The 23653-nt window shown below is 42.4% G+C and overlaps 1 protein-coding gene across 4 annotated transcripts; it reads right to left on the reverse strand.

Annotated features, from left to right (window-relative positions):
- Window positions 1-2534: 2534 nt before the first annotated feature.
- On the reverse strand, window positions 2535-21664 carry ANKEF1 (ankyrin repeat and EF-hand domain containing 1). Of its 4 annotated transcripts, XM_054822589.1 has the most exons (10): window positions 21527-21664; window positions 15639-16019; window positions 14979-15178; window positions 13362-13511; window positions 12517-12640; window positions 10794-11616; window positions 7700-7926; window positions 6243-6421; window positions 4912-5055; window positions 2535-3872 (listed from the first exon to the last, which is right to left on the reverse strand). In XM_054822589.1, the coding sequence occupies exons 1-10, from the start codon at window positions 21549-21551 to the stop codon at window positions 3747-3749; spliced, it is 2379 nt and encodes a 792-aa protein (XP_054678564.1). In that variant the 5' UTR covers window positions 21552-21664; the 3' UTR covers window positions 2535-3746. The 4 variants fall into 4 exon arrangements, with proteins under 4 accessions (XP_054678564.1, XP_054678563.1, XP_054678562.1 ...); XM_054822588.1 differs by lacking the exons at window positions 12517-12640; window positions 13362-13511; window positions 21527-21664 and adding an exon at window positions 20988-21261 and having other exon boundaries at window positions 15056-15178; XM_054822587.1 differs by lacking the exons at window positions 14979-15178; window positions 21527-21664 and having other exon boundaries at window positions 15639-15766.
- Between the last annotated feature and the right edge of the window lie 1989 nt (window positions 21665-23653).

Here is a 23653-nt window from a genome sequence, read left to right on the forward strand (position 1 = left end):
CACAGCTTGCTCCCAGCTCTTTACTCAATACCCTTCCTTCTGCTGATGGCGGTTTTAAGCTCTGGAGCTTGACTCCCCTTGTGACATCTGCTTTCACATCCCTAAAAACTTCCTACGCTCCTATTGCTGCTTCACGTAACAGACTCTCCTACTCCACTTCTGGTGTACAAGTGGGGAGCCTCTAAACACATACTCATCACTGCACTTGAGGAGGACAATCTTGAAAGGCGCTTCTCAACTCCAGCCAAACCCCTCTGTTTTTTCTCATACTTGCCTCTGTGCCACTGGGAATGAGCTGACTATTCATGGAAAAATGTTTTCTGAGCACTGGTTTCTTTTTGATTGTGTTAGGTATCAAAACAGCATTAAAGTCAGTGTCAGGTGCTTACTATACTCAATTCTCTGAAAATGCCACAAGGTAGTTATTATTTCAGTATGTGAACAAACACACAAATACCGCTGCCTTTCTCCTGTTAAAATGAATACAGGAACTGCAGGGAAGGCTCAGACATACAACAGTGACACCATTTATTGTTTGATACCCTGAACAGACAGCACCGAAGCCACTCAGTTGATAAGATCTTAATGTTGAGACAGACTTTGAAAGCCCTAAACAATGCCATAGCCACGTAATAGCAGCAAAAAGCCCAAGAAAACAATTGGGGGTGGGGACAAATCCCTGGGACAGGGAGTCCTGTGTAATGTCACCCACGTGCATTTGGTAACTGTTTCTGCTCTTGCACAAAACAAGCTGTCTTCACAACTGCACACGATGAAGTGGCTAACCTGGTGATGCTTTGTCTCACCTCTTCTGTCATTTAGCACTGTGCTCCCACAGAAAGCCAGTCCCAGGCTGAGGGCTGGAGGAGAGATGAGTGGCAGCCTGTGAGACTGGTCTGCCAACTCTTTGCACAGCCTGCTATGGAGAAGGCCAGGGAGGTACGGAGAAGCCAGCAGGCCAAAGGAGCACAAATATTTTGTACTCGGCCATCGTGCTGTGTACAGCTGATGTGCAGCTCTTCAGCCTTTCTTTGTGGGACAACGTAAAGACTGCGAGAGTCTGCATCCCGTTCTGGCTGGGATGAAAAAGCACAAGGATGATGTCCGTAAGGATTTCCTATGGGAACAGCAAATGGCTCCCTTCTCCGAGCAACGCTTTCAGAGACTACTTGCCAACAAGCCTAATTCTACAACATGATCTGGTGTGGGAGATGGCCCCTTGTGCTGGCTGGGTTAGCTTGTTCCCTTTGTGTTCATGTTCTTTGCCATTTGCTTACACTTACCCTAATGAACACAGCCAGCAGAGAATGGTCCGTACCTTCATGTGGCAGCAGTTACCCAAGTGGAGAGCTAAGCACCTGGCTCTAACAGCAGAGAACTTGCCTAGCTAATCTGGGACATATCTTGTAAGGTAAAACTGTTTCTGGTAGAGTTGAGTTAGGAGTTTCTGACTGTGCTGCTTGATTTTATTTTGATGGCTACTGTTTAGCAAACTGACCCCATGCCTCTCCTTTTAGAGATGCAGTTTTATTTACTTAATTATTTTACTTTATTTACGTTCGTGGGCATCCTGCTCCTTGCCTGCGTTGCCTTCTATGACTAACACTATTTTTGTTTTTTTACAATCATCTGCAGGCAGCAGCAGTTTTATGCTGACAGGTAAAGATGATATGCTGATATTTGAAATGGTATCTCACTTGCCTATAAAGTCTTTATACTGAACTATTAAAATGCTAAACGCACCAGGGTATTTTCTCAATGTAAGCAACTTGTCATAAACTACTCGTGCACAACCACATTCACACAAGTAATATGTTCAGTAGTGGTATTTGAAAATAGTATCCCGCTAGATAGAGCTACTTGCTTTGCATTTGTCTTGGTTATCTACTAAATATCACTTTTACATTTGGATGTGCAGCTAGAGTTAAAAAGGGATCGCTGCACACAGTGATGGAGTCTTTAAGAATGTGACCGCACAGGCTTTCCCCAACAATCTTCCACTCTGCTCCTTCATACCTAGGCAATTCCAGGCACGGAAATGCTATATCACACATGTCGACAACAGCAAGACTTGGTTCTTATTACAGGAAATGATGAACCGGAAGGAAAGAACCCAGATTGCAGCTCAGATTCCAGAGTTCAAGATGTGCAGTTAAGAAGAGAATGTTTGAAAACAAATTTTCAAAAGTAGCTATACTCTTGAGCCAGATAGCTCTTGAAGTCTCACGATGTTAAAATAAATTTGAGGAATGGGTACTATCAATCCAGAAGCTGATTTAATTTACAGTGTTTGTCTAGGCCAGTGTCATCTTCTCTCCTAAGGGACACAGGTATCGCCTCACTGGACAATGAGAGAGTGAACTGCATTGCTAGAAAACTTTCTTTATCATGTGCCAACAGTAGTTAGCTGAGGTTGTGAAACACAAGGGATTTTTATCCCTTATGTGGTCGCTAACTAGACTCTTCTCACAATCTAAATTTAAATGTAAATTTATTTTTTTTAAGTTTCCAAGGATAATTGGGCTGGAGGGTTCTGCAGGCTATTTGCATAGACGATTTAATTTTTCTGCAGTCTGAATGTTCTTGTATCCCGTGAAAGAATAGATAGGAGGTTTCAGTTCACTTCTCCACACTTCTTGCTGCTTTTATTTTATGGCATTCCCTCCCACTTCTTTCCTCTCTAAGCTAAACATTCCCAGTATTTCCAGCCTCTGCTTACCCAAAACTTATCACCAGTTACTGCCTTTTTGAAGCTCTAAATTGGGCTCACTCCTCTGCTGCCAACGATTTTGCAGAGATAATGAACAGAACCCAAGAGGTGCCGAGTCTTCAGCAGAACTCAGGTTGGTTTGGCCTGGTTGTATCACAGAAATCATGACATTATACACTTCCTATAATGAACTTTCAGTACCTTTTCTTCATACTAAATTACCACAGCCTGGTCAGGTCACTTTGAAGACACCAGTTCCTTCCCACCCAAAGAACGTATTTTAATGGCAGGGACAATATCCATTGACTTTACTGTTGTAGGGGCAAGCACTATTTGGATTAGCTGTGGATGTAGCTCTTAATACAAGAATCTGCATTCACAAAAATCTCTGAATGTTTTTCAAGTTTGCCAAAAAATATCTAAAGGTCTTGGTAACAGCTTTACCACACTGCAGTTGGGGAAATACATCCTCAGTGAGTTAGGAGAAAAGCTTGTGCACTTGTGCAGGTGTAGGAGAGAGAACATGAAAGCAGTAAGCTAGACAGTAGTAGTCTTGGTTGTAAATCCTGTACTTTCTGTTGCCCCTTCAGACAGCCAAGAACAGTGGTGTCTTAAATAATTTCTGAATGCTGTCTTCATATCTTTATATTTAATAGCCTTTCAGTAGAAAGGGTAATGCTTATCTTTTCCAGAAAGAAGTCTTTTGTTGGGGTGAAAAATAGCCTCATAAAGCCATACCTTTACAAAGAAAAAGGATGTGTGTGTCACAGCAGTGGCCGTTCCATGAACTACGCTGAACCTGCTCCAAGACTTAGAATCGCATGAAGATAAACCTTTCTCCAGACTAAGCCCTCAATAAAAGATTGTGTGTAAGCAACATAATCTACAGAGGAAAAAACTTGCTACATTTCTTTTTTTATTGTATCTGAGATACATTTACTGAGCACTGCATGATTCCTTACATACAGAAGAGTAGCTTTTCAGATTTTTGTTGCCTCAAAATATGTGCTGAAGTAGCTTCTTCCAGCCAGTGTGCTTATTCCATAACTTTTCTATTAAAGGGGTTTGTGAAGCTTTCTGAGTGGCCATCAAGAGCAAGGCGTTCACGGAGCAATTCTTGCTTTCTTACTAGCTCCTCTGTTGCAGCTTCAGGGGCCCAAATCTAGAAAATAAAGGTAGCTGTAGTTAATTTGCATGTGACTTCTGCAACTGAGGCATTAAGTAGATGCTGTTAGCCAAACAGAGCCATGTTCTAGCACTCCTTTCCATCCTGAGACACAGAAGATGACTAGCGTGCCCTCCCAGCGGAAGGTACCACAACAATTTGTGTATATAGAAGCAGAGCATTCTCTTGTTGTCGCTTCCAATCTATAACAGGTCATGGGCTCACATTAGGGATAATGTAGGAAAGATGATCCAAAGCTAATTGTTTAGAACGACTAACTGGGGCCCAAGATCCTCAGAGTGGAAAACAGTAATTAGCTGTAGAGTAAATGGCAAGGTAGCCTTATTCCTCTGAGACCCTGGCAGAAACTAGCACAAATCAGAGTTAGGGAAATGGTAAACAAGCTCCTCACAAAACTTCTCAATCAGCAATGGAATTCTTTTCCTTTTTAAGGAGAAAAAAATTATTTAAAAAAAATAACTTCACTGTGATCATCATCTTCTGTTTTTCAGTTATTTGTCAATAAGTATTAACACATCTCTGATACAATTTTTGTATTTCCAGTATTCTAACTCTAGGAAGTAAATATTTGGTGTACTTGATCCATTTAGTTCAGTATCTGTCCCTGACATCAGTAATCACGTGGTTGAGAGGGCAAACTAGAAGTTGGTGCTGGTCCCATGCACAAGGACTTCTATCCTTTAAGTGCAGGAATGTAAAAATCCATACCATGAACGTAGCTGCATTTGTATTTTACTGTGGGTCCGCATTAATCCTATTTTTAAAACCTGATAAGAGCTTGATTTCCATCATAATTTGTTTTATATAAATCTGAGTATGTATATAACATATATACATACATATATATGAACTCTTTAGTTTATTGTTGTGTTGTGGCAATCTCTCTAGCCTGTGTCACTTTATCTACAAGCTAGTTGAATTGTGAAGTCATTTCATCAGATTGTTCTGGTTCTTGATCTACAGCAAGGCCTACCTTTAACATCAAACTGTGCTCATGTTTTGCTACTGTACGTACTTTTCTGGGTTTGAATGCAATGTCATCTTTTCTGGTAGCACCGCTGGTTATCAAAGAGTTCAGATAAATAACGCTGTCCTCAAGGGAATGCGCCGTCTTTTCAAGAATGGCTTTTTCTACAACTGGCAGAGATACCTGTGAAGGCTGAAAGAAAAATTATCAGTTATACAAATATATCGCGTATGGAAGCAAGGCACATATCCTGCATCTTTTGATAGTTCTTTCACCATCTATTTACTGTGGGTGTATCTTTCTTAATCTGTTCAGAATCAGTTTTTCTTAAAGCTGATATTTTTTTAATAATCAGAAATTGTGAGGGAAAACCTTTTAAAAGGCAGAGGATGACTCTTGGACACCAAAACATTAACTGCTCTTTAAGACTCACAAGACAATCACGTAGTACCACTGGTGATCCCATCCTGTGCCAGGTGATGAACAAACAAGCATCTAAGGTTGTCATCCTCCTGCCTATGAAAGTCCTACACTATCCCTGACATTCAAAACACTTTTGAAAGGGGAAGACCAACATTTGGCTACTGGGACATGTTTACTGCACCGTCCAGGGCAGGACCGCTGATGGACACTTCCAGCAATGCAGCTACAATTGCATTTTCTCTCTAAATGGCATCCCAGGTCTGACTAACAAGTACCACCGGTAAATCGGGAAGGTGTCATCTGCAGCAAGACAACCAGGATGTGGTCACGGAGGCTGATGTCAGCTTGGGAATGAGGGCAATGGTAAGGTACTCAAGGCTCCTGGGGGGTGCAGGAAAGGCATTCAGAGGCACAACAGCCAGCGTCAGTGTGGGACTTGAGGAAAGGACTCAGGTCAACAGTAGAAGAGGAAGGATGTGAGACAAGCTGGGAAATGAGAAGTCAGTAAGCCTGGTATCACCTCAGTGAGTTTGAATAGCAGAATAAAAAGACCCTTCTACTAATTTGAAGGGTCTTGATCTTATCCTGTGAAGAAACAGGTGTTCCCTCTAAGAAATTACCAGTTGTTCAGTATTTACCACAACAGAGCTGGATGATCATAAACTTCAGGAGGAGGTGTAAAAGAAGAAGAAATATTTTTCTGTGTCCTGTCAGTGAGATAGGACACAATTCTTAAGTGGGACTGGAAAGACATGAAGTTCATATGATTAACAAATAAAAACTTTGACCAATGAACAAGTACTAGTACTGGCAAGAAGTTCTGGCTTCTAAAAATACTCACTTTAACAAAACTGCCTGATTTATAGCTTTAGAGAGACATGAATGGCAAATAAATGAAAGAAAGAAGCACTCTACTAACTACTAGCAAATCAATCCTTTGTTACCATCTCTCATACCTCTCTTTTCACAGCCTGTACCTCTGCAGGCATTGGTGTAGAAGGTGACTTTGGCTTCACAAGTTTTTCTTTCTCTGCTTTTTTTTCTGTTACTTCTGGCAAATTTTCCAGTTTATTTTGGAGCAGATCAATTATTCTAGAATCTGCAAATACTTTAGCAATATCAAGAGCATTCTTTCCTGTAGTTAAAAAAAAAAAAAAACAAAACACCTGTATAAGCCATGCAAATGAACCTTGGCGCTTGTTATTGCAACTGGATAATGACACTACAGTCAATGGAATTTAATTAGGCCTCTATCTTATTAATCATCCAGTGTGCCTGACGTTGGTGCAAGGACTGGCAGTCATCAGCGCTGCTTACAGAAATAAGAGCTTGCAGAAATGAGCCAGGAAACAAAATACTGCAGGAATTCTTGGAGTGGTTGCTTTGCTCTTAATGTCCTGACGTTTGCAGCTTAATATACTGGTCCTGCAGGTTGTAATTTTGATCTTTGAGAGCACTTAGCACTAGGAAATGGCTAGCACAGCACAAGGTTAGGAATGTAGAGCAAGTTATTGTAGGTGTCTACCTCTTCCAGTGCTTGCTCTGTGGCTGGCAAGGAGTCAAGGGAAAGCCCTGTGATTTAAACAGTGCTGAACGCCTTCGGTGCCAAAGAGAGGAAAAACTCACCTGGATATTATGAGATGAGAGACTGTGGCTGTAAAGTAGTTGCACGACTAAAGTGCCGTGTGAATTGGAACTACGTGTGGTAACAGAAATGGAGAACACACAGCCCTTCTACAAGAAAGGTTTCACTTTTCACTAAGGCATTTTGGGAAGGAAAGTCTCGTTATATGGCAATATTGTTTCCTATGTTAGAACAAGAGCGTAAAATGTGATAAATGTTAACTGTTTATATGACTGAAAATAGAGGAAATAATACTGAATGAGGGATCTGCTGTGAGGAGGTAACACTTCAGTATCAGTTCAGATTTGTTTTTCTAAGTATTTTTTTCTCAGGGAGTAATATTTACATGCTAAGCAGCAAGAAATTTTTTTAACCAGTGCTGCCTGTCCATAAAAATAAGTGATTTAAATAGGTGGCAGAGTACACACTGGCCACAACTAAAAATCTGATTTTCCATCAAATAATATTAATAACTATCTAGAATTTTTCCATTAAAGCCACTTATAACTCTGTATATATCCTGTGAGGAGCAATAACCTCCTTAATCATGTAATTAATCTTGTTACTTTATTTTCTAGATGCATAAAACCCAGGAAAGCTGACTACTTAGAATAGTGATTCCATACTGTAGAAAACTAATTGAACCTAACTCTTACCTTCATCCCAATCCTGATAGCAAACATAAATTCAGAACGCTTCTGAAAGTGCTTCAAGAACTTAGGGGTTTTTTTCAATAAAACATACACACACATAAAGAAACAGGCCTTTTGGGGAAAGATTGATATTTACCATTGCTGTTTGTCATTTGGATGTCAGCACCCGCATCGATTAAGAAATAGACTATATCCAATCTGCAGATCTCAATGGCTCTCATGAGCGGGGTTGCGTTGCCTATTGCAGGTGCATCCACTGCTGCTCCAGCCTTCACTATCAGTTCAGCAAGGTCGAGGTGTCCGTTATAGCAGGCGTGATGGAGGGGAGTCCACATGAAATTGTCTGTTGCGTTTACATCAGCTCTACAAAAGAGTAAGAGGAGCAGTGGCAGACGAAGCTAGCTACTAGATAGAGTAATATCCACAGCTCCAAGTGCAATCGGTGCTAACTGCCCACTGCAATGGCGTATTCAATGTAAATAAATATTTTCATATTGCTACGGCTACTCTGAAACCATTTTAGTATCTGATATATAGCTTGTCATGGAATATTAATTGTAAGAGTGTGCCTGGGTGGTGAACATATCCCCCTCCAAGCCAACACAGTGTCCTCTACATGGAGGTCTTCACAGGTACAGAGAAAAACAGGCATTATAGAGCTTAGTCTTGTAAAATGCTGATAGCGTTTGTGCTGTAGCTTCACTGAGAATGGCAAAAAGCAGATATAGGAACTAAAAAAAGAATGCTTCTGGGCCAAGAACAGATGCTCTAAAACCCATGGCAAAATTGCCTACTGTCCAATTTACAAATGAGTTAGAAAAGGTCTCTCAGAAAATCTGAGGATTTAAAACTTTTTCAGCCACTGGACTAGATGAGTTTCAGCTCACAGGTTAAAACTGGCGTGTTCTGGAGGACGGAAGGGCTAGTTTTGGAGAGATACTTGCAATACGCTGCCTTCAGATGAAGCTGAGGGGAAAAGCAGTATCAGCCCTTTATCAACTGGCTGACTTGGGAGCTTTTGGGCTGGAGTGATGCAAAAGGAAGGCTTGGGGAACAAGAGCTACTAGAGCCCCTTAATGGTGTAAAAAGGGAAGAAATATGGTTCCCCAAAGCTCTGAAGAAAGCCTGGCCCATGACCATGCCCAGATCTGCGATCCCCCACGCGTGCCATGGGAGGGTTCAGAAGGGGTCAAAACCTCACAAGGGGATTCCCCAGTACTCAAGCGGAGTGAATTACTTTCCATTGTAATTAGGACAGCCTTGAGGTCCTGACCTGCCTTAGGGTTGCTGTCCCATTTACTCTAGGGACAGAAAGCTTGATGTCTTCCCAAAAGACATGGAGGGTGGGAGGGAGGAGGAGGGAAAAAATAGGAAGGTGCTTCCAGGGATAGCTTTTTTGCTCTTTTGGTCAGATGGTTAGCATTTAACTCTAGATCAAAAGAACAGGTTCGTCTGTTCATCTTTTCTTGTTTAAATTTTTAATATTTTTCAGAATTCTACCTTTGGTGAGATCACAGTGAATTCCCCTGACCTACCAGTTTTACCTTTTTTTTTTTTTTTTTTAGTCTTCATTATGGTTTATTCGTATGCACTTTTCATTTCCTTTATATTTCTCATTAAAATAAGTGGTTCCAGTTATTTCACTTTCTCGACCCAACCTCCATGCCTGTACTGACACTCTGCCTCTGAATCCTTTTTGCTAACTTTTTTCTATCAGAAACAAACTGCTCGAAGGGAACAGGGACAACACAGCACTGACTTAAAAATTCTGCAGCATTTTCTCCTGATCAAGCATTGAATTTGCCTCTAGCCCAAATTTAATTTACTTCTGAGTCTTTCTGGAACAAGATAGAAACTAGGTACCACCAATTTATGTTTAAAGCTCAGCATTTTCTATAGCTCTGGATAAATGTTTTGTTTTCTATTAGATATGGATTTGTGATACTGTACTGGAAAGGTTATATTGTAAAAAAAATATATGAACTCCCATGCAAACTGAAAGTATCTGAAAGTCCGTGCTGTTGAAGTATGCAAAGCTGAACACTGTACTGATAACCTCCCCTCTCCATTTTCTGATTTCTGTCAATTTAAAAATCTCAGAATTGGTACTAATTTTTTAAACTAAGTTATTACATTTCTAGGTGTAACTGTTAGATATGATGAGATGTGACTCCAGTGCTGTCTAGTGAGGCTTGATGAAAGCAGTGGAGATTAATTTGCTAATTCTTTCATCCTTATCTTTGGAAGACCTGAACATACACATTTATGAAACTTCCCATATGCTCCAGGAATGTTGGTGTAATTACTAGGGTGTGTAAAGATCCATGCGCTGTTAAGTCTTTGCAGGAAGTATAGCAACAACTACAGCCACATGTCCTGAGAAATGAATGTTAAAATGAATTCTAGCTACAGGCAGAGAACAAAGCTAACGTAAATATCTTTGAAAAATGTTCATTTAAGCGTTCATGTGAATGACTGTAGGACTACGGCAGTCTGACAATAAAAACAAAGAGATTACGCTATTTCACAAGTATGACTGAATCTTTTTAAAATTGCTTTCATTTTTAAGCTGTCATTGAGATTTTTCACAAATGTGTCTGTAGGCTATAAAATTGCTGAAGCACTTCTAAAGTGAGGAACAGACTAAATAGCAGCACGCGCTTCTGGTGTAAGTCCTGCTGCCGCAGCCTGCTGAGGCTGCAGAGGAAAGTGATTATAAGGCTTACCCCCTTAAAACATTTGCACGCAAAGGCCCTGGCATGTGGAACAGCGAAGTCCAGGATTGCCTTGATGAATCAGCTAAGAGTACCTTGGGGATTTCAGGCAAGTCACTTGAGCCAGACTTCCCCAAAATCATTCACCTGACTTTTGAGAGTTGAATTTTGAGGATGTGCTGTTTGAGACGTGGGTATGAACTAACTGCAGTTCCAAGAGATGGGATTTGTAGGCGCTCTGCATGTGATCAAAATGTCAACAGCCCAGACACCAAAAATTTCAGGCCTGGGGAACTCCTCTCTTGGGTGTTTCTATTTCCCTGTTACTAAAATGTGAAAAATAATAAACTAACCCTCTGTAACTCACCATCTTATGGAACTAACTTCAGTATTAAATGTTATGTAAATAGAAAACAAACCATAGTCAGTTGCATCCAAATGTTTACTGAAAATGTATGCTTTTGAAAGCCCTTCCAAAATAGCAATTAAAAAAAAAAATCTCTGAAATGATCTTACCCCTTTTCCAGAAGATACTGCACAACATCTGTGTTCCCACTTGCACATGCAACCATCAAAGGTGTTTTGTAATATTTATCTTTAATGTCTACTGGCACACCCTCCTCAAATGCTTTCTGTAGAGATAGAACGTCTCCCGCTCTGACAAGGTAGTTAATATTCATGTACATTTTCCTTGGCTCATCTATATACCAGGCACGGTCGTCATGCACGGGATGGGCGGATGGGTGGTCTCGGTTAAAATGGTAGCTATCAGCAATGCTCTGAATAGCTTCAATCATGTACACGGGGAAGCCATCTTCCCTACGCGGACATGCACTCTTCGGAATAACACAAATGGGCACGGGGATGGCGATGCCTTTTTTGCCTCTTCGTTTCTTCCTTTTCTTCCCCTTTTTTCCTTTGGGTCCAAAGGATGTTATAAGACAGTTTTTCTGCAAGTATTTAGAGCCTTTAAAAAATTCTGCTATGTTGATTCCCTCGTGGTCAGATCCTTCATGCATTTCAGCAATAGTTTGTATTTGTTCAACATCCACAAAGGCACACTGCTTCTGAATAACTGATATGAAATCGTCTTTAGCTACCGTCCCATCTCCTTGGTCGATGGCCTCAAACGCCTTGCGGAGGGCAGCCTGGTGCTCTAAGGACCAGTCGTATAGCCTCAGCGCCCAGCGAGGGTTGTCCTCCTTAGCCCCAGGCTTGGACTGTTTTATAAAGGTATCTTCAATTCTACGCAATTCTGCTGCTGCTGCTTTAAAACCGCCTTCCTTGGCCACGGCTCTTGGGGTCTTTGTCAACAAGTTTGTCCACGTAGGATCACAGCCTAAAAATATGGACGCAATTTCACTGATAAGGCAGTGGAGTTAGTAATTGCTGATTACATAATAGAAGAGACTTGTAATACACATGCAACTAATTGCCACAGGTCTACAATTTTATACTGCCTTAACTATAAAGAGCGATAATAGAAGGAACTGCATCATTGATCTCAGACCGTGAGGTTAGCCACGTGTCCGTATTTGTTTCCCAAAAGGAGAGTCATTGGGCAACCCATGCTTTAAGTATCCACCCACTCATGAATACGTATAGAAAGGCAGAAGTTCAGTGAGAACTTTACACTTTTACTTACAGTGGTGAGCAACGTTAAAAAGAAGCAAGCTAAGATTAAAATGTCACTCGCTGTTCTATGCCCCAACCTTGCAATTTGGTGATGGACCACTGGTTAAATGTCTGAATCACAAGAACAGAATGTAGGATTTTGCATGGTGCTCTTGAATCAAAGCTTGAAGTGATATAATTATCTGATTAAGTTAGGAAACACTCATAGCTTCTTTGGAGTATGTTTCAATGCCATGGGTGCCAAGTTTTCTCCATGACTACATGAGATAATTTTTTTAAATGATCAGCAAACCAAAAATTAATTTTTTATTGGAAGATTCAATGTGATGCTTCTAAAAACTAAACCCAGGACCACTTAATACAGTCCAATTCTAAGTTATACAAACCCATGATGTTCCTGCTGCTTGCTTTAAGAAATATTTTAGCTCAGCTATATTAGTAGAAATAAGTCATAATAGCGTGTGTTAGGCACTTAATGGAAATTACATATAGCACGTGATACCTCAGAAAGTCAAATCTTTCATAAATGCCCAAGGGCAATCTTTCCTTTAGCACAGAAGAAGAATATACATGATAGTTGCAAAGTAACTGATTTTTAATGTACCTCTCTGCCCTATAAACTTGCAGCAATTTGCAAATCCTCCCTCTGCAGCATAATGAAGTGGCGTGTTACCGTTCATAGCAATCAGGCCCAAGTCTCCATTATAAGCTGAAATAATCCTCAAAATCTAGAGAGAGAAGAAAGACAGTACCACCAAAAATCTTGTCTGTTTCCTGAGATGGAGGGGGAAGTGTGAGAATAATTTACAAATAAATGCAGTATCATATATTCCTGGTTTATATAGTGAACTTCTCTTCCATGTCCAGCTGATCAATGTGTACGTAATGTTCAAGTTTTCTATAGTACTGTGCTTACTTAATTCAGGAAATAAAAACCTTGTTCAGCTGTAGACATCAAGGACACTCTTCACTCCTGCCAGCCTACTGTAAGCCACTGTCTTAAGTAACTCTGTCATTGCATGTACAATCAAAACTGCATAATTTTATATACTTTGAAGATGATATGGGGGATAAGGAAGAAAGTGCCTAACTGCAGCTGTTTGCATCTGCCCCTCTTATAAGAGTAATGTTTCATCCATGTTACACAGCTGTGACATGCTACACATTGAGAGAGAAGCTCTCCGATGGAGCTGGCCACACCAGACAGCCACGCTTGCAGACACACTCTGCGGTACCTTGGCAAAAAAGGCTCTGCAATTATGAGAGGCTCTATCACTGCTGGATTCCCTTTGATACTTAAAAAGAAGCTGTTATTGACTACTGATTGTTACGCTTTGATCAGCTGAGATACTGGATTCAAAAAATGAAACAAAACCAAAAACCCTAAAACAAACAAAAAAACCCCAGGTTTGGCTTTGCAGCAGTCCTTAACATCACAAATGATGATACCTCAAAAAAGCCTCCTTTGGCTGCGAAATGTGCAGCACTGTGTCTTTCAAGGTCAAACAGGTTAACATCGACTCCCCTCTCAAGCAGACCACGCACCAACTCGAGAACACCTTCGCTTGCAGCTTCCATTAAGGCTGTGCGACCCGTAGCCTGCAAGGCAGCAAGAAAATAATTCAGAATTTTTGTATGCTAATTCAGGTTGGAACAATATGATCTGATTTTTGTGAGGTGGCATAAAACTGAAGGTCTCCTTTTAGATATTGCTGAAAAAAGGAGGCAAGCCTAATAGTTTCAAAGATACTTGGAGGTAAACTTTAAAAATCTAGCCATAATGCTGCTAAAATACAAGCAGTCAAATCCCAGCGACTCAAGTACATTAGTAACTTCGGTCCCTTGAATAGTCGCAATGAAAACCACTTCCTTAGTTAAGGAATTCTTTATCCTGTGTGCATGGTCTCATGCATGTTTGTAAAATGTAACACAAAATACCACCTCCATCATGAAAAAGCATACGGAGCTATGGCTGGAGGAGTGCTACAGGGAAGGCAAAGCAACTGGGGGATTTCACTACTGCTCTGTCTGAGAGGAAAAGTTCACAGTCTAATACATTAGTGCTGTCTCTTTTTCTAGCTATTAGCGTATGTTTGTGATTAGCAGTACCTATTTTCTTTATAATGGATGACTCTGGTAAATCCGGTGACCTTCCCAAGAGCAGAGCACATCTTGGATCAGGGATCGCCTGCCATTAACCTCTTGGCCCACAGCAACACTTAGAATATCTGACTTGCCACTCTACAGAGGAGCAGAGCGCTGTGGATGTGTTCCACCGAATCATACTTTTTCCCCCCCAGATATCTGTATTTTTCTGGGCCTAACAAACCATTCCCCTTAGGTGACCACGTATGTGCCCATCGTATTACAAAAGGAAAAACAAAACAAAACAGGTTTCTAATATTGCAGGTACAGTGAGTGCATGAAGCGGACATGTAGGATGGGCTAAGGATGTCCAAACATTGGTTTTGCTATAGCTACAAGCTAGGAGGAAGGACACTGCAAAACTAGGACCAAAGCAACAGCCGTGGGTAGCTTTAAGGGAAAGCTTGAGCTCCTTGATTTGATCAACAGCACAGAGCTTGGGTCCTTCAGGTCTTTGTTAAAAGTAAGGAAGTAAACAAATAAATAAGACATACAAAAGAGAGAAAAGAGTTTCTTCTGCCTCGTCCCTGCCTCGATTCCCCATCAGGTTTTTCATGCCGGACTCACCTTGTAGTGAATATTATTTCAACTTTGGAAACCTTAGGGCACATTGAGACAAAGTATAAACCGGCATTGCTCCACTGAAGTACAGTGAACTGCAGCTCCTGGCCCAGTTACATTTTGGGTTTGTAAAATATTTGCACTCTAATCTACAAAAATTGAAATCAGGATACATGGTTCAAGCAGAAAACTTAAATCCCTGCTCCTGCAAAAAAAACGGGTGATACAGAAGAATGGAATAGGCATGGCCACAGAGTTAAGCACTTGTCACTGCTTTACTATTTTAATGTGAGGATTTAAGGTCATATACTCTAGTCATCTGGTAACTATTCCTGTTCTTAGTTACAGAAATATTCATACTGGGTTTCTTGCATTGGGATTTGCTCCTCTCTCCAAGAAATTCAGACATATTCCTTTAATATCATGAGCTTGCTCACAGGCTTGTAGAAATACAGGCTTCCCATCAGTAGTACAGTTGTTAACATCTGCACCATAATCCAAGGCAATTTGCATGCAGTGGTAGTGCCGCCTTGTAGGTAAAATGCAGTAAAACAAAACACCTGCAAAGAAAACCAGCAGGGATTCAGGTGTAATACTGAATGGTAAGAAAGGTTACTCGGGCTGTAAGCCTCACAGTTGAATCGACAAACTCCTTCAATAGGGACCCAGGAACTTCTGTTAGGGTATATACAGGTAAAAAAGACTTCTAGTTTAAGGCCTCTGAACTTGGGGAGAAAACCGGAATTTAATGTGTGACAGGTCATGGGAGGAACACGATTCTCAGTCACAAGTTATCTTGCAGCTATGTACTGGAGGGACCTATGATTTAAAGGCCTAGACTGTTCGGGGAGAATTATTTTCATCAAAGCTCTTATAGCCAATAGCTTCTGTTGAGCTGTGAGGGTTACCCTCAACCATGGTTCCTCTCTACAGACTGGACACAACATACGTAGCAAGTGTATAATACAGTAAGGAGGCATTTTATGCTGTTTCTGGTCTGATAAGGTTCCCTTAACTTACCTTTCCCTTCATTATCCACAGCAGTCATGTCTGCTTTAGCTTTTGCTAATAACTCCAAAACCAACTCATGGCCCAGCTCAGCTGCCTTCATTGCTGGAGTACGTCCCATTTTGTCCTGGACATCTGGACAAGCTCCCTGTTCCAGCAAGAAGCTGCACATGTCGACATCATTTTTAATGCAGGTCAAGTGAAGGGCACTATATCCTTCCATTGGCTCTGTGAAATTAATGAGATTTGGGAATCCATTCTGGACCAGCTTTTCTATTTGCTTCTTGTCTTTCTGGTGAACACACTGAAGAAGTTTGTAAATCTGTAAGTTTTGAAGTCTGTTATCTACCGGTAACATCCTGGGAAAAAGGGCTTCTTTCAAGGAAGTAATGTCTGCATGGGGAGAGAAGAAAACATGTAAACACAGAGAAGTGATTACAATTACATGCCAGTAACAGGAATCAAACTATGTTCAAGGCATGAAAATATTCACTTTAACTTGACAGAGCATTAAGCTTTGAATGAATTTATCTCACTTAGTACATACACCATATATAGAAACTATATAAACACATGTAGCACCTTGCAAAATTGTTCTTTCTAGTCATCAAACTGTTCTGAAGAAGTCTCATTCAAGGTGAAAATTAAGTTAAGAAACTGTAAGGTAACTGCTTTCCATTCAGGGAACTGTTATAATCTACAATTAGTTGGAAGTCTAAGGGAAGGCTGATCATCTGTTATTTTAGTATTTCAAAGGGGAAAAAAAATATCACAAGTCACAGGGTCATCTGCACTTGCTAAAACATAAAATTGATCCTAGCATCACTCATCAATACCGGAGCACCTCCTTCTTTTTTTTTTTTTTCGGTAGCCAATGCATGAACTTCCTGCTGGGCTACATATATAAAAGTAAATTGCATTTCTTTGGAGCAAAACCCTTGGAGGAAAAAAGATGCAGACTGGGATGGGATGGGATACTAGCATGGAAAAAGGTTCCCCCAGGTGATGCAACACATGCTTCTCCAGAAAAGTGCAGTGCAGGAAATCAGCTTTGCATTTGCCTCAATTCTGGGTTGGGTTGGTTTTTTTTAGGCTTTTTAGCCTCTTTTAGCTAGTCTCAGCACTTGTGGCTGGAGGGCCAAGCAAGGGTCAGACATTATAAGGACCATTTCTGAAGCTCGCTTAACTGGATGGGAAGCTTCCTATCTGCTTCAGCAAGCCTTGGGTCAGCCTGTCCTCCAAAACCAGCTGTGCTTACAAGACACACAACAAAAAATGCAGAGGAACAGGGTTGTGTTAGGGAATACTTGGGTTTTTTGGTTTTGGGTTTTTTTTTTTATTAGCAACATATCCTGTAAATGGGAACACTGAGCAATCTGCCTGGCTACTGCTGAGTGTTTTGTGGAACATCCCAGAAGAGGTGAGTTTTAAGAGAGATAAGTAGAAGGATGCAGAATTCCAACAAACTTTTTGAGGCAGCACCTCCCATTCTGGAAAGGAAGCCTGAGCAAAAACTGCAGGAAAAGTAGACAAAAATGAACAAGGGATAACCAGGTCAGGAATGGACACAGAACCCCGTTACACCATCTGACACATCTGACCGCAGCTGATCGCTTCTCCCCTGTAGCAGAGTTAAAATAGCAGAGGTGTTTCAGGAGCGGAGTAAGGAAGGGGCCGTACAATGCCTGGAGCTACCTAAAGCTGCCCTTGCTAGTCTATGGAGCATTGCAAAAATATTGTAAAATGTTTATGAAAAACTTTTTTTCATTGTAAAAGTTTTGACCAGTTTTATTTGAATTATTATTAGAAGGTGCTCACTTGCAGAAGTGTTTAAGCGGGCACTAAAATGCAAAGACTTTCTCTAGGTAATGTCAGCTGTCCCCACAGTTTGGGGCTTTCTCTCATTTAAAAATGACATTGTTTAAATGCTGAATTCTTTTCTGCGTAGGTCTTAACAACCCTCATTCAGGTCACATACCAAGTATATTCTTACATTGCATGATTAAATCATTAAGTAGCAATAACTTAAATCTGCTGCCTGTGGCTTGTTTATTCTCATCCTTACCATGTTGTGCTGCTTATGGCTTATTATCCTGTGAAAGGGAATAAATGCAGAGGGGGTTTTTTGCTACGCACAGGGGTTACAGCTATAGCAGCACTCTAGTTCTAAAGTTTAGAGTTGAGAAATAAGGCAGCTTCTGGGTAATGCCCTGGTAGAAGCAAAAACTAGAGTCCCCTATAGAGTCTAGCTTTTAGAGCCTGAAACATTAGGCAATAATTTCTAAGCCAAGCCTCAATACAGGAAGTTTTTCCTGGTGTCTGAGCACAGGGAAAAAAAGCAGTGTAAACTCTGCAGGGGCTGTGGCGAGGAGCAGCAGGAAGGTACTGCAGGGAAGGGTCTTTCAGTACTTACACCACTGAAATTCAGCAAGACAAATGTTTTTAAAGGTACTTAGGTGAAGCTGACAAGCTTAAATGTTCTCTCATAGTCTTGTTCCATTTCGCACCACTCTGCAGCAGGTCAGGAAGTTGGGTTCACTTCCAAAAACAGGATCCTTTCTTCCCACTGTAATTCATTATTTGCACCTGGATTTTGCACAGCAATTTTTCAGGAACTCATTTAGGATCAAAACTTGCCTTTTCTGCCCTTCTTCCCCTCGCCCCCCGAAGCTGTAAACATTGAAGAAACCACGTTCTCCGTGGAAATAGGCTAGTAATGCTACAGAAGACGAGCAGCATTGCAGTTGATAAAAATCTGTAAGTAACATTCGATGAAGACACAAACGGATATAATATCCAATGCATATGGATTTGGATTTATTTTACGGCTTATCCTTGAGCTTCAGAACAGTGCTAGTGCTACATCTTGCACAAACGTTACACTCAGTCCCAGAGTGCCATGCTTTCCAGCGGGTGAGATGACACACTTGCAAACCAAGACTGAAACTAAAGTGAAATACGTACATGATTAGGTATTACTTGCTCCCTACAGCCTTTGCCCTGTTCAGGCCATGAGACTGACAGCACACCTTACACTTACTGCACACTTTCCTCTTTGCTCGCAGGGTGACGTAATTACACTCAATTACAATTTTAGCTCCAATTCAGCCTGATCAGTTTTTCCTGGTGCTTTTCAGATGCTTATCTTGATATTCTTTTAATACACACAGTAACAAAATTATTTCCGTAAATGTAAGTGAAATTATTTTCATCACGCCGTTATCACAATTCAACCACCAGCGAGATCCTACCCAGTTTAAAGTCTTTGCTTCAAAGCACTAAGAACCAACAATTTACATGAAAAAGACCGTAACATTTTAACTGTGACAGTTAATATTTCTTTGCAGTATTTCTTGAAAGTGACTGGATCAAGTTTTATTAGAAGTTTCTACAGTAACAGAATCAAAGACAGACAGGTGGGATAGAAAACTTTACCCAGAGTCAGGTAAAGTTACAAGCAAGTGAAACAGGCTTCTGTAATGAAAATATAACTACGGCATCTGCAAATTTTCATTAAGTGAATACTACCAACCATACATACTTCACAGAGTTTTTATCACTTAACCTGTAACAGATGTTTTAATGGAAAATGAGGGATTGTTAGCATAGCTTTGAGACAGTCATGCTCTGGGGAGGGCTTCACGAAACTATAATCAGAAATCCCAAGCTTGTAACATCTGCTTAGCAACAATTTTATCTTGTTGACAAACATCAACAGAATTGCTACCTTCATTTCTGCCAGCTTGTATCATCGTTTTGGTTGAGAGCATGAACTCATTTCAAATTCAGATTAATCCTTTTCCCAGTACACCTAGTATTAAGAAAATAATTTTAATCAGATCCTCATTTTCTCACAAAGCTTTCCAAGCTGTGATCGAGGTACGTTGATAGAGAGGGAAGGTCTGGCGGCCAGTGCTTTCACTCACTGACTCTCTGTCCAAGTCTGGTGCCTGACTGCTGCTTTTTTAAAGTTTTCAACATTTCAAGTTGAAAACATCCCTTTAATTATCACTATTCACAAACCAGTAAACAAAATTTTCATGTGTTTTATCTTTAGTGAGAGAAAATAGCTCCTTAGCACTTTCTAAATTTAATCCATTTGCATGCTGGCCACAGAGATAAGCATGACCCCTATATGCCGGTATAAAAGAAACCAATATGGTAACAGCGCTACACTCTATTTACAGCTTTATACAAATAATTGCACTGGATTTTTGGCTGTGACTAATGTTTCATAGGAGTGATGCAGCAAAATCCTCCTAAAACTGAATTCCAGTATAACGAATAGCCTCTATTTCTGGGGTTTCTCTTGGAGCCCTTCTTGGTGTTAACTCTCAAGAAATGCTTGGCCTTGGGCCGAGGCACAGCTTAGCGCCGAGTGATGGTCGCTTCCCTGGCGCTTCTTGTCTGAACTGAGCGGGTTTCAAACTGGTGTTGAGATCTCAGAGCCCAGTCCTGAGCGCTGTAAAGACAGCCCCGAGGTTGTGGCTGGATTAGATCAAAAGATTAATCTTTAAGGTCCCTTCCAACCCAAACCATTCCATGATTCTATGATTCTTTTGCATTCTTTTGTCTTCAGTTTGCCTCGTAACTTCCAGTTGCTTTAGTGTTCATCCAAACTGGAACGTACTGGAGGCCAAGTGGCCAGCGGCAGGCAGCCCTCAGGGGCCAGCCAGCACCTGGCAATCAGGTGTATGAGCAACACTTGCTGGGGACGGGCTGAGAGGAGGTTGCTCCTCAGTTAGGAGGAGAGCTTGGGTTCCCTGCAAGCCCCTGGACTGCTGGGGAGAAGGTGCTGCTGTGCCCAGGAGCAAGGAACAGGGCATGGAACCATTCCCACAGAGTCCTGGGGAAGCCAGGTAAGGGAAAAAGCTGGTGTTAGGTGATTTTCTGTGGGTCGCACCCCCGAGGAATGGGTGGTCTGTAGAGGAGACTGGCTTTAATGGGAGAGAAGCTGCTGGAAAGGGAATACATTGCAGAGCTGGCCTTGACCCGCACTGTACTTAACTGGCAAGGACTTGCTGGTCTGACGATGCAGAAGGACAAACTGAGGTAACTGCCAGTCCGCCCTCCCCTGAGGGAGGTGCCAGGTATGGGGGTGCCAACGTCTAGCGGGGAGTATTTCTTTCAGAAATCTGAAGCGCAGCAGCTCTGTGGTGCCGCCCTGCCGTGCCCCCCGCCGTTCGGTGGGCCTGCATCACTCGCACTGCCCTACACTTGCCTTCCTCGCCCAGGCGTGCCCGGAGGCTGGATTCAGCCTTCACAACCCGCCGGCTCCGCCCGGCCTCCCTCACGCTACCCAGGCCCGGCGGGCTGCCCACCCCGGCCGCAGCCCCGGCGCGCCCCTCACCGGGGACTCACCTGAAGAACCACGGGCCTCCGAAAACCCGGCGACGGCGGCGGCCGGGTCGCCCCCCGCCCCGCCTCGCCTCAGCGCCGCGTCGCCCCGCCGGCCGGAGCCGCGCCCGCCATTGCCGCTCGCCGCCTCCTTGGCAACGGGGCGCCGCCGCGCGCCTGCCCTGGTAACGGTGAGGCGCGGCCGTGAGGCGGCAGCTCCCCTCAGCGCCCCGGCGGGCTGCCAGGCACGGCCCGCAGCCTCGCCGCCCTCCCAACGGCCGGGTGAGACGGGGCACACGGCCAGCCTGCTGGTTTACGGGAGGAGGAGGAGGATAGGCGTCGGTGGGAAGGGAGAGAACGGCCGCCGGGCTTGGTAGAGCGATCCCCTGAGCGGGTGCGGGAGCTCGGCCCATGCTGAGGGTCACTGGGCTGTGTCGGCTTCCCCGTGTTGCCTCTCACCTTCGTGAGGGGAAAAGTATTTGGTGTCCTTCTCTTCTGTGGTGCCGTGAGGAAGGAGTTGGACGTCACGGCCTTTGACGTTTTCGTAGTGTTGGCTGACTTACTTGCCAAAGCTCCTTTTCCTCCCATGGAAAGTGGTACATCGTGGTTGTTTCACCTCTAAATTTTAATGGAATCGCCGGCCGTAGAAGTGGAACAAGGAGATCAATGTATAACCCAACTTCATAGCCGTTCCCAGAGGGTTTGTGTAGCACTGCAATGTGAATAAGGCATGTTAGCCTTGAAGTGAAACACCATTGCTCGTAGATCTGACTGAAAGGAGAAGCTTATTTATTAACAAAACAACAAAAAAAGTTAGTGCCAACAAATGAGGCTCAAAACTGTTTAAGGGAGTTGAAGCACAAGTCATTCTAGAATAAGGCAAACAGCACCAACAATGGGACTTCCCATGGTCTCTGTGCTTCTTTTCTGTCCGTTCCCTTTAGCATCTAATTTCAGCCTAAACCGGCCGTTGGTGCTCCTCCTGAGCTCCCTAGTCCTGTGTGGGGTAACGGCAGAGAGACCGGCTGCTGCGCTGAGACTGTTTGTCTTGTACCGAACCAAGACTGGCTGGTGAATTATTTGCAAAACACCGCTAGCATTAGGAAGTTCAACAAAAAAGTTGGCTGGTTTTTTTGATATGAAATCTCTTCTGCCAGGGAAGTGGAGATGCACAACTGAGTGCACGTCCAACAGCATGGAAAGGTGGGTGGCACGAGGCATGGGACTGTATGGTGAGTCACAACAATAAATAACATCATTTTAGCATAAAGCATTTTGTTATTTGCCCTGCAAGGAGTGCCATTGGTACAGTAGCTGTTTTGTTCTAGCACTTTGTAGCGCGAGTCGGCTGGATTATTAGTCTTGCACTGTTCTGCCCTCGTTGGTTGCTTGCCTCTTTGGAAAATAGATTGTCCAGGCCCTTCTCCTCTTTCTCCCTGGCCACACTAAATAGATGCTGCAGACATGGCACAGCAGATGTTTCCCTGCCTGATCTGTGTAAGTTTTTTTGCTTTTGCTGTTGCCACAAACAAGGAGACATATATGTCTTGGCCTAAGGCACAGGTGAATTATCTTTTTTTCTTTTTACTTTGTAGAGTAGCACACATTAAATGAACATTAGAAAAGCTAGCACATGTATTTTGAAATTTAGTCCAGTATGAAAATAACTGAAGATCCTGTCTGAAACACCTGCATGACTTGACTCTGAAAATTGTGGAAACTCTGGAACCAGGCCATAAAAAGTGTGGGTATTTGGTATTTCACCCCAAGTGTGGATGTGCGTATAAGTGCATGTGTGTTTGGGGGGGAAATTTAGATTTTTATGCTTATTTTCTCACTGTGATCATTTTTCCATGAGCTTTTTGAGAGTGATAATAAGGACTCATGATTCAAGAAACAACACATCCTTTTTCAACAGCTAAGCATCATAGTGGCTGTGTCAAAGCACTGTGGCTTCAAGAGCAGAGCATCTGTGCCTTGCTGGCTGCTGCTCTGGTATTAGGGCACTGCAGCAACTCCAAAATAAATAGGATCAAAATCCTGTTAGAGAAACTTACAGTATTCCCTGTCTTTAGAGATAAATAAAACTCACCAGAGAAAATTATTCCAAGTCTGAAGCTTCAAGCCGTTGGGCTCTTTTTGGCTGACAGCTCAGTTTTGGAGGAGTGCCAAGCTAATGCGGGAATACAAGTGCAATGGTGGTGTTAAAAATGTGACTGGCTGCACTAAGGAATGAAAGGTGTAAACTGCCCAGAGCTTTGAACATACCCTAGAGCCTTGTAGCTGGAGACTACAGCTCCCAGAGCTGAGCCTGGGAAACACGTCACAGCACAAATCGAGACGCTCTGTCCTGGATGCTCTAAGCATGTACCCTCCCCTCCCACACAGGGACGTCTCGAGGGCCAACAGTCAGGAAGGAGCAATGTCTGCTCCTGGAACAGTCCCGGGGGTGTCCCGCTGGCTTCATGGTTACCTGGGTGAATGCAATCTGTGGAGCCCGTAGCAAATAGGTTTTGTCTACTGTGTCAGCATCTGATAATGAGATAACCAGTAGTAAATTATTTCCTAACCAGAATTATTCCCAAGAACATTTATTACTGAGGGGCATATATGTTTTCCCCTTGTTTTACACACTCTTAAGCATTAACCTCAATTGTTCCTACAACATACGTACTTCATCGTGATAGGTA

This window comes from Grus americana, chromosome 3, assembly GCF_028858705.1.
Source record: "Grus americana isolate bGruAme1 chromosome 3, bGruAme1.mat, whole genome shotgun sequence".
In the NCBI taxonomy this organism is placed as follows: domain Eukaryota; kingdom Metazoa; phylum Chordata; class Aves; order Gruiformes; family Gruidae; genus Grus; species Grus americana.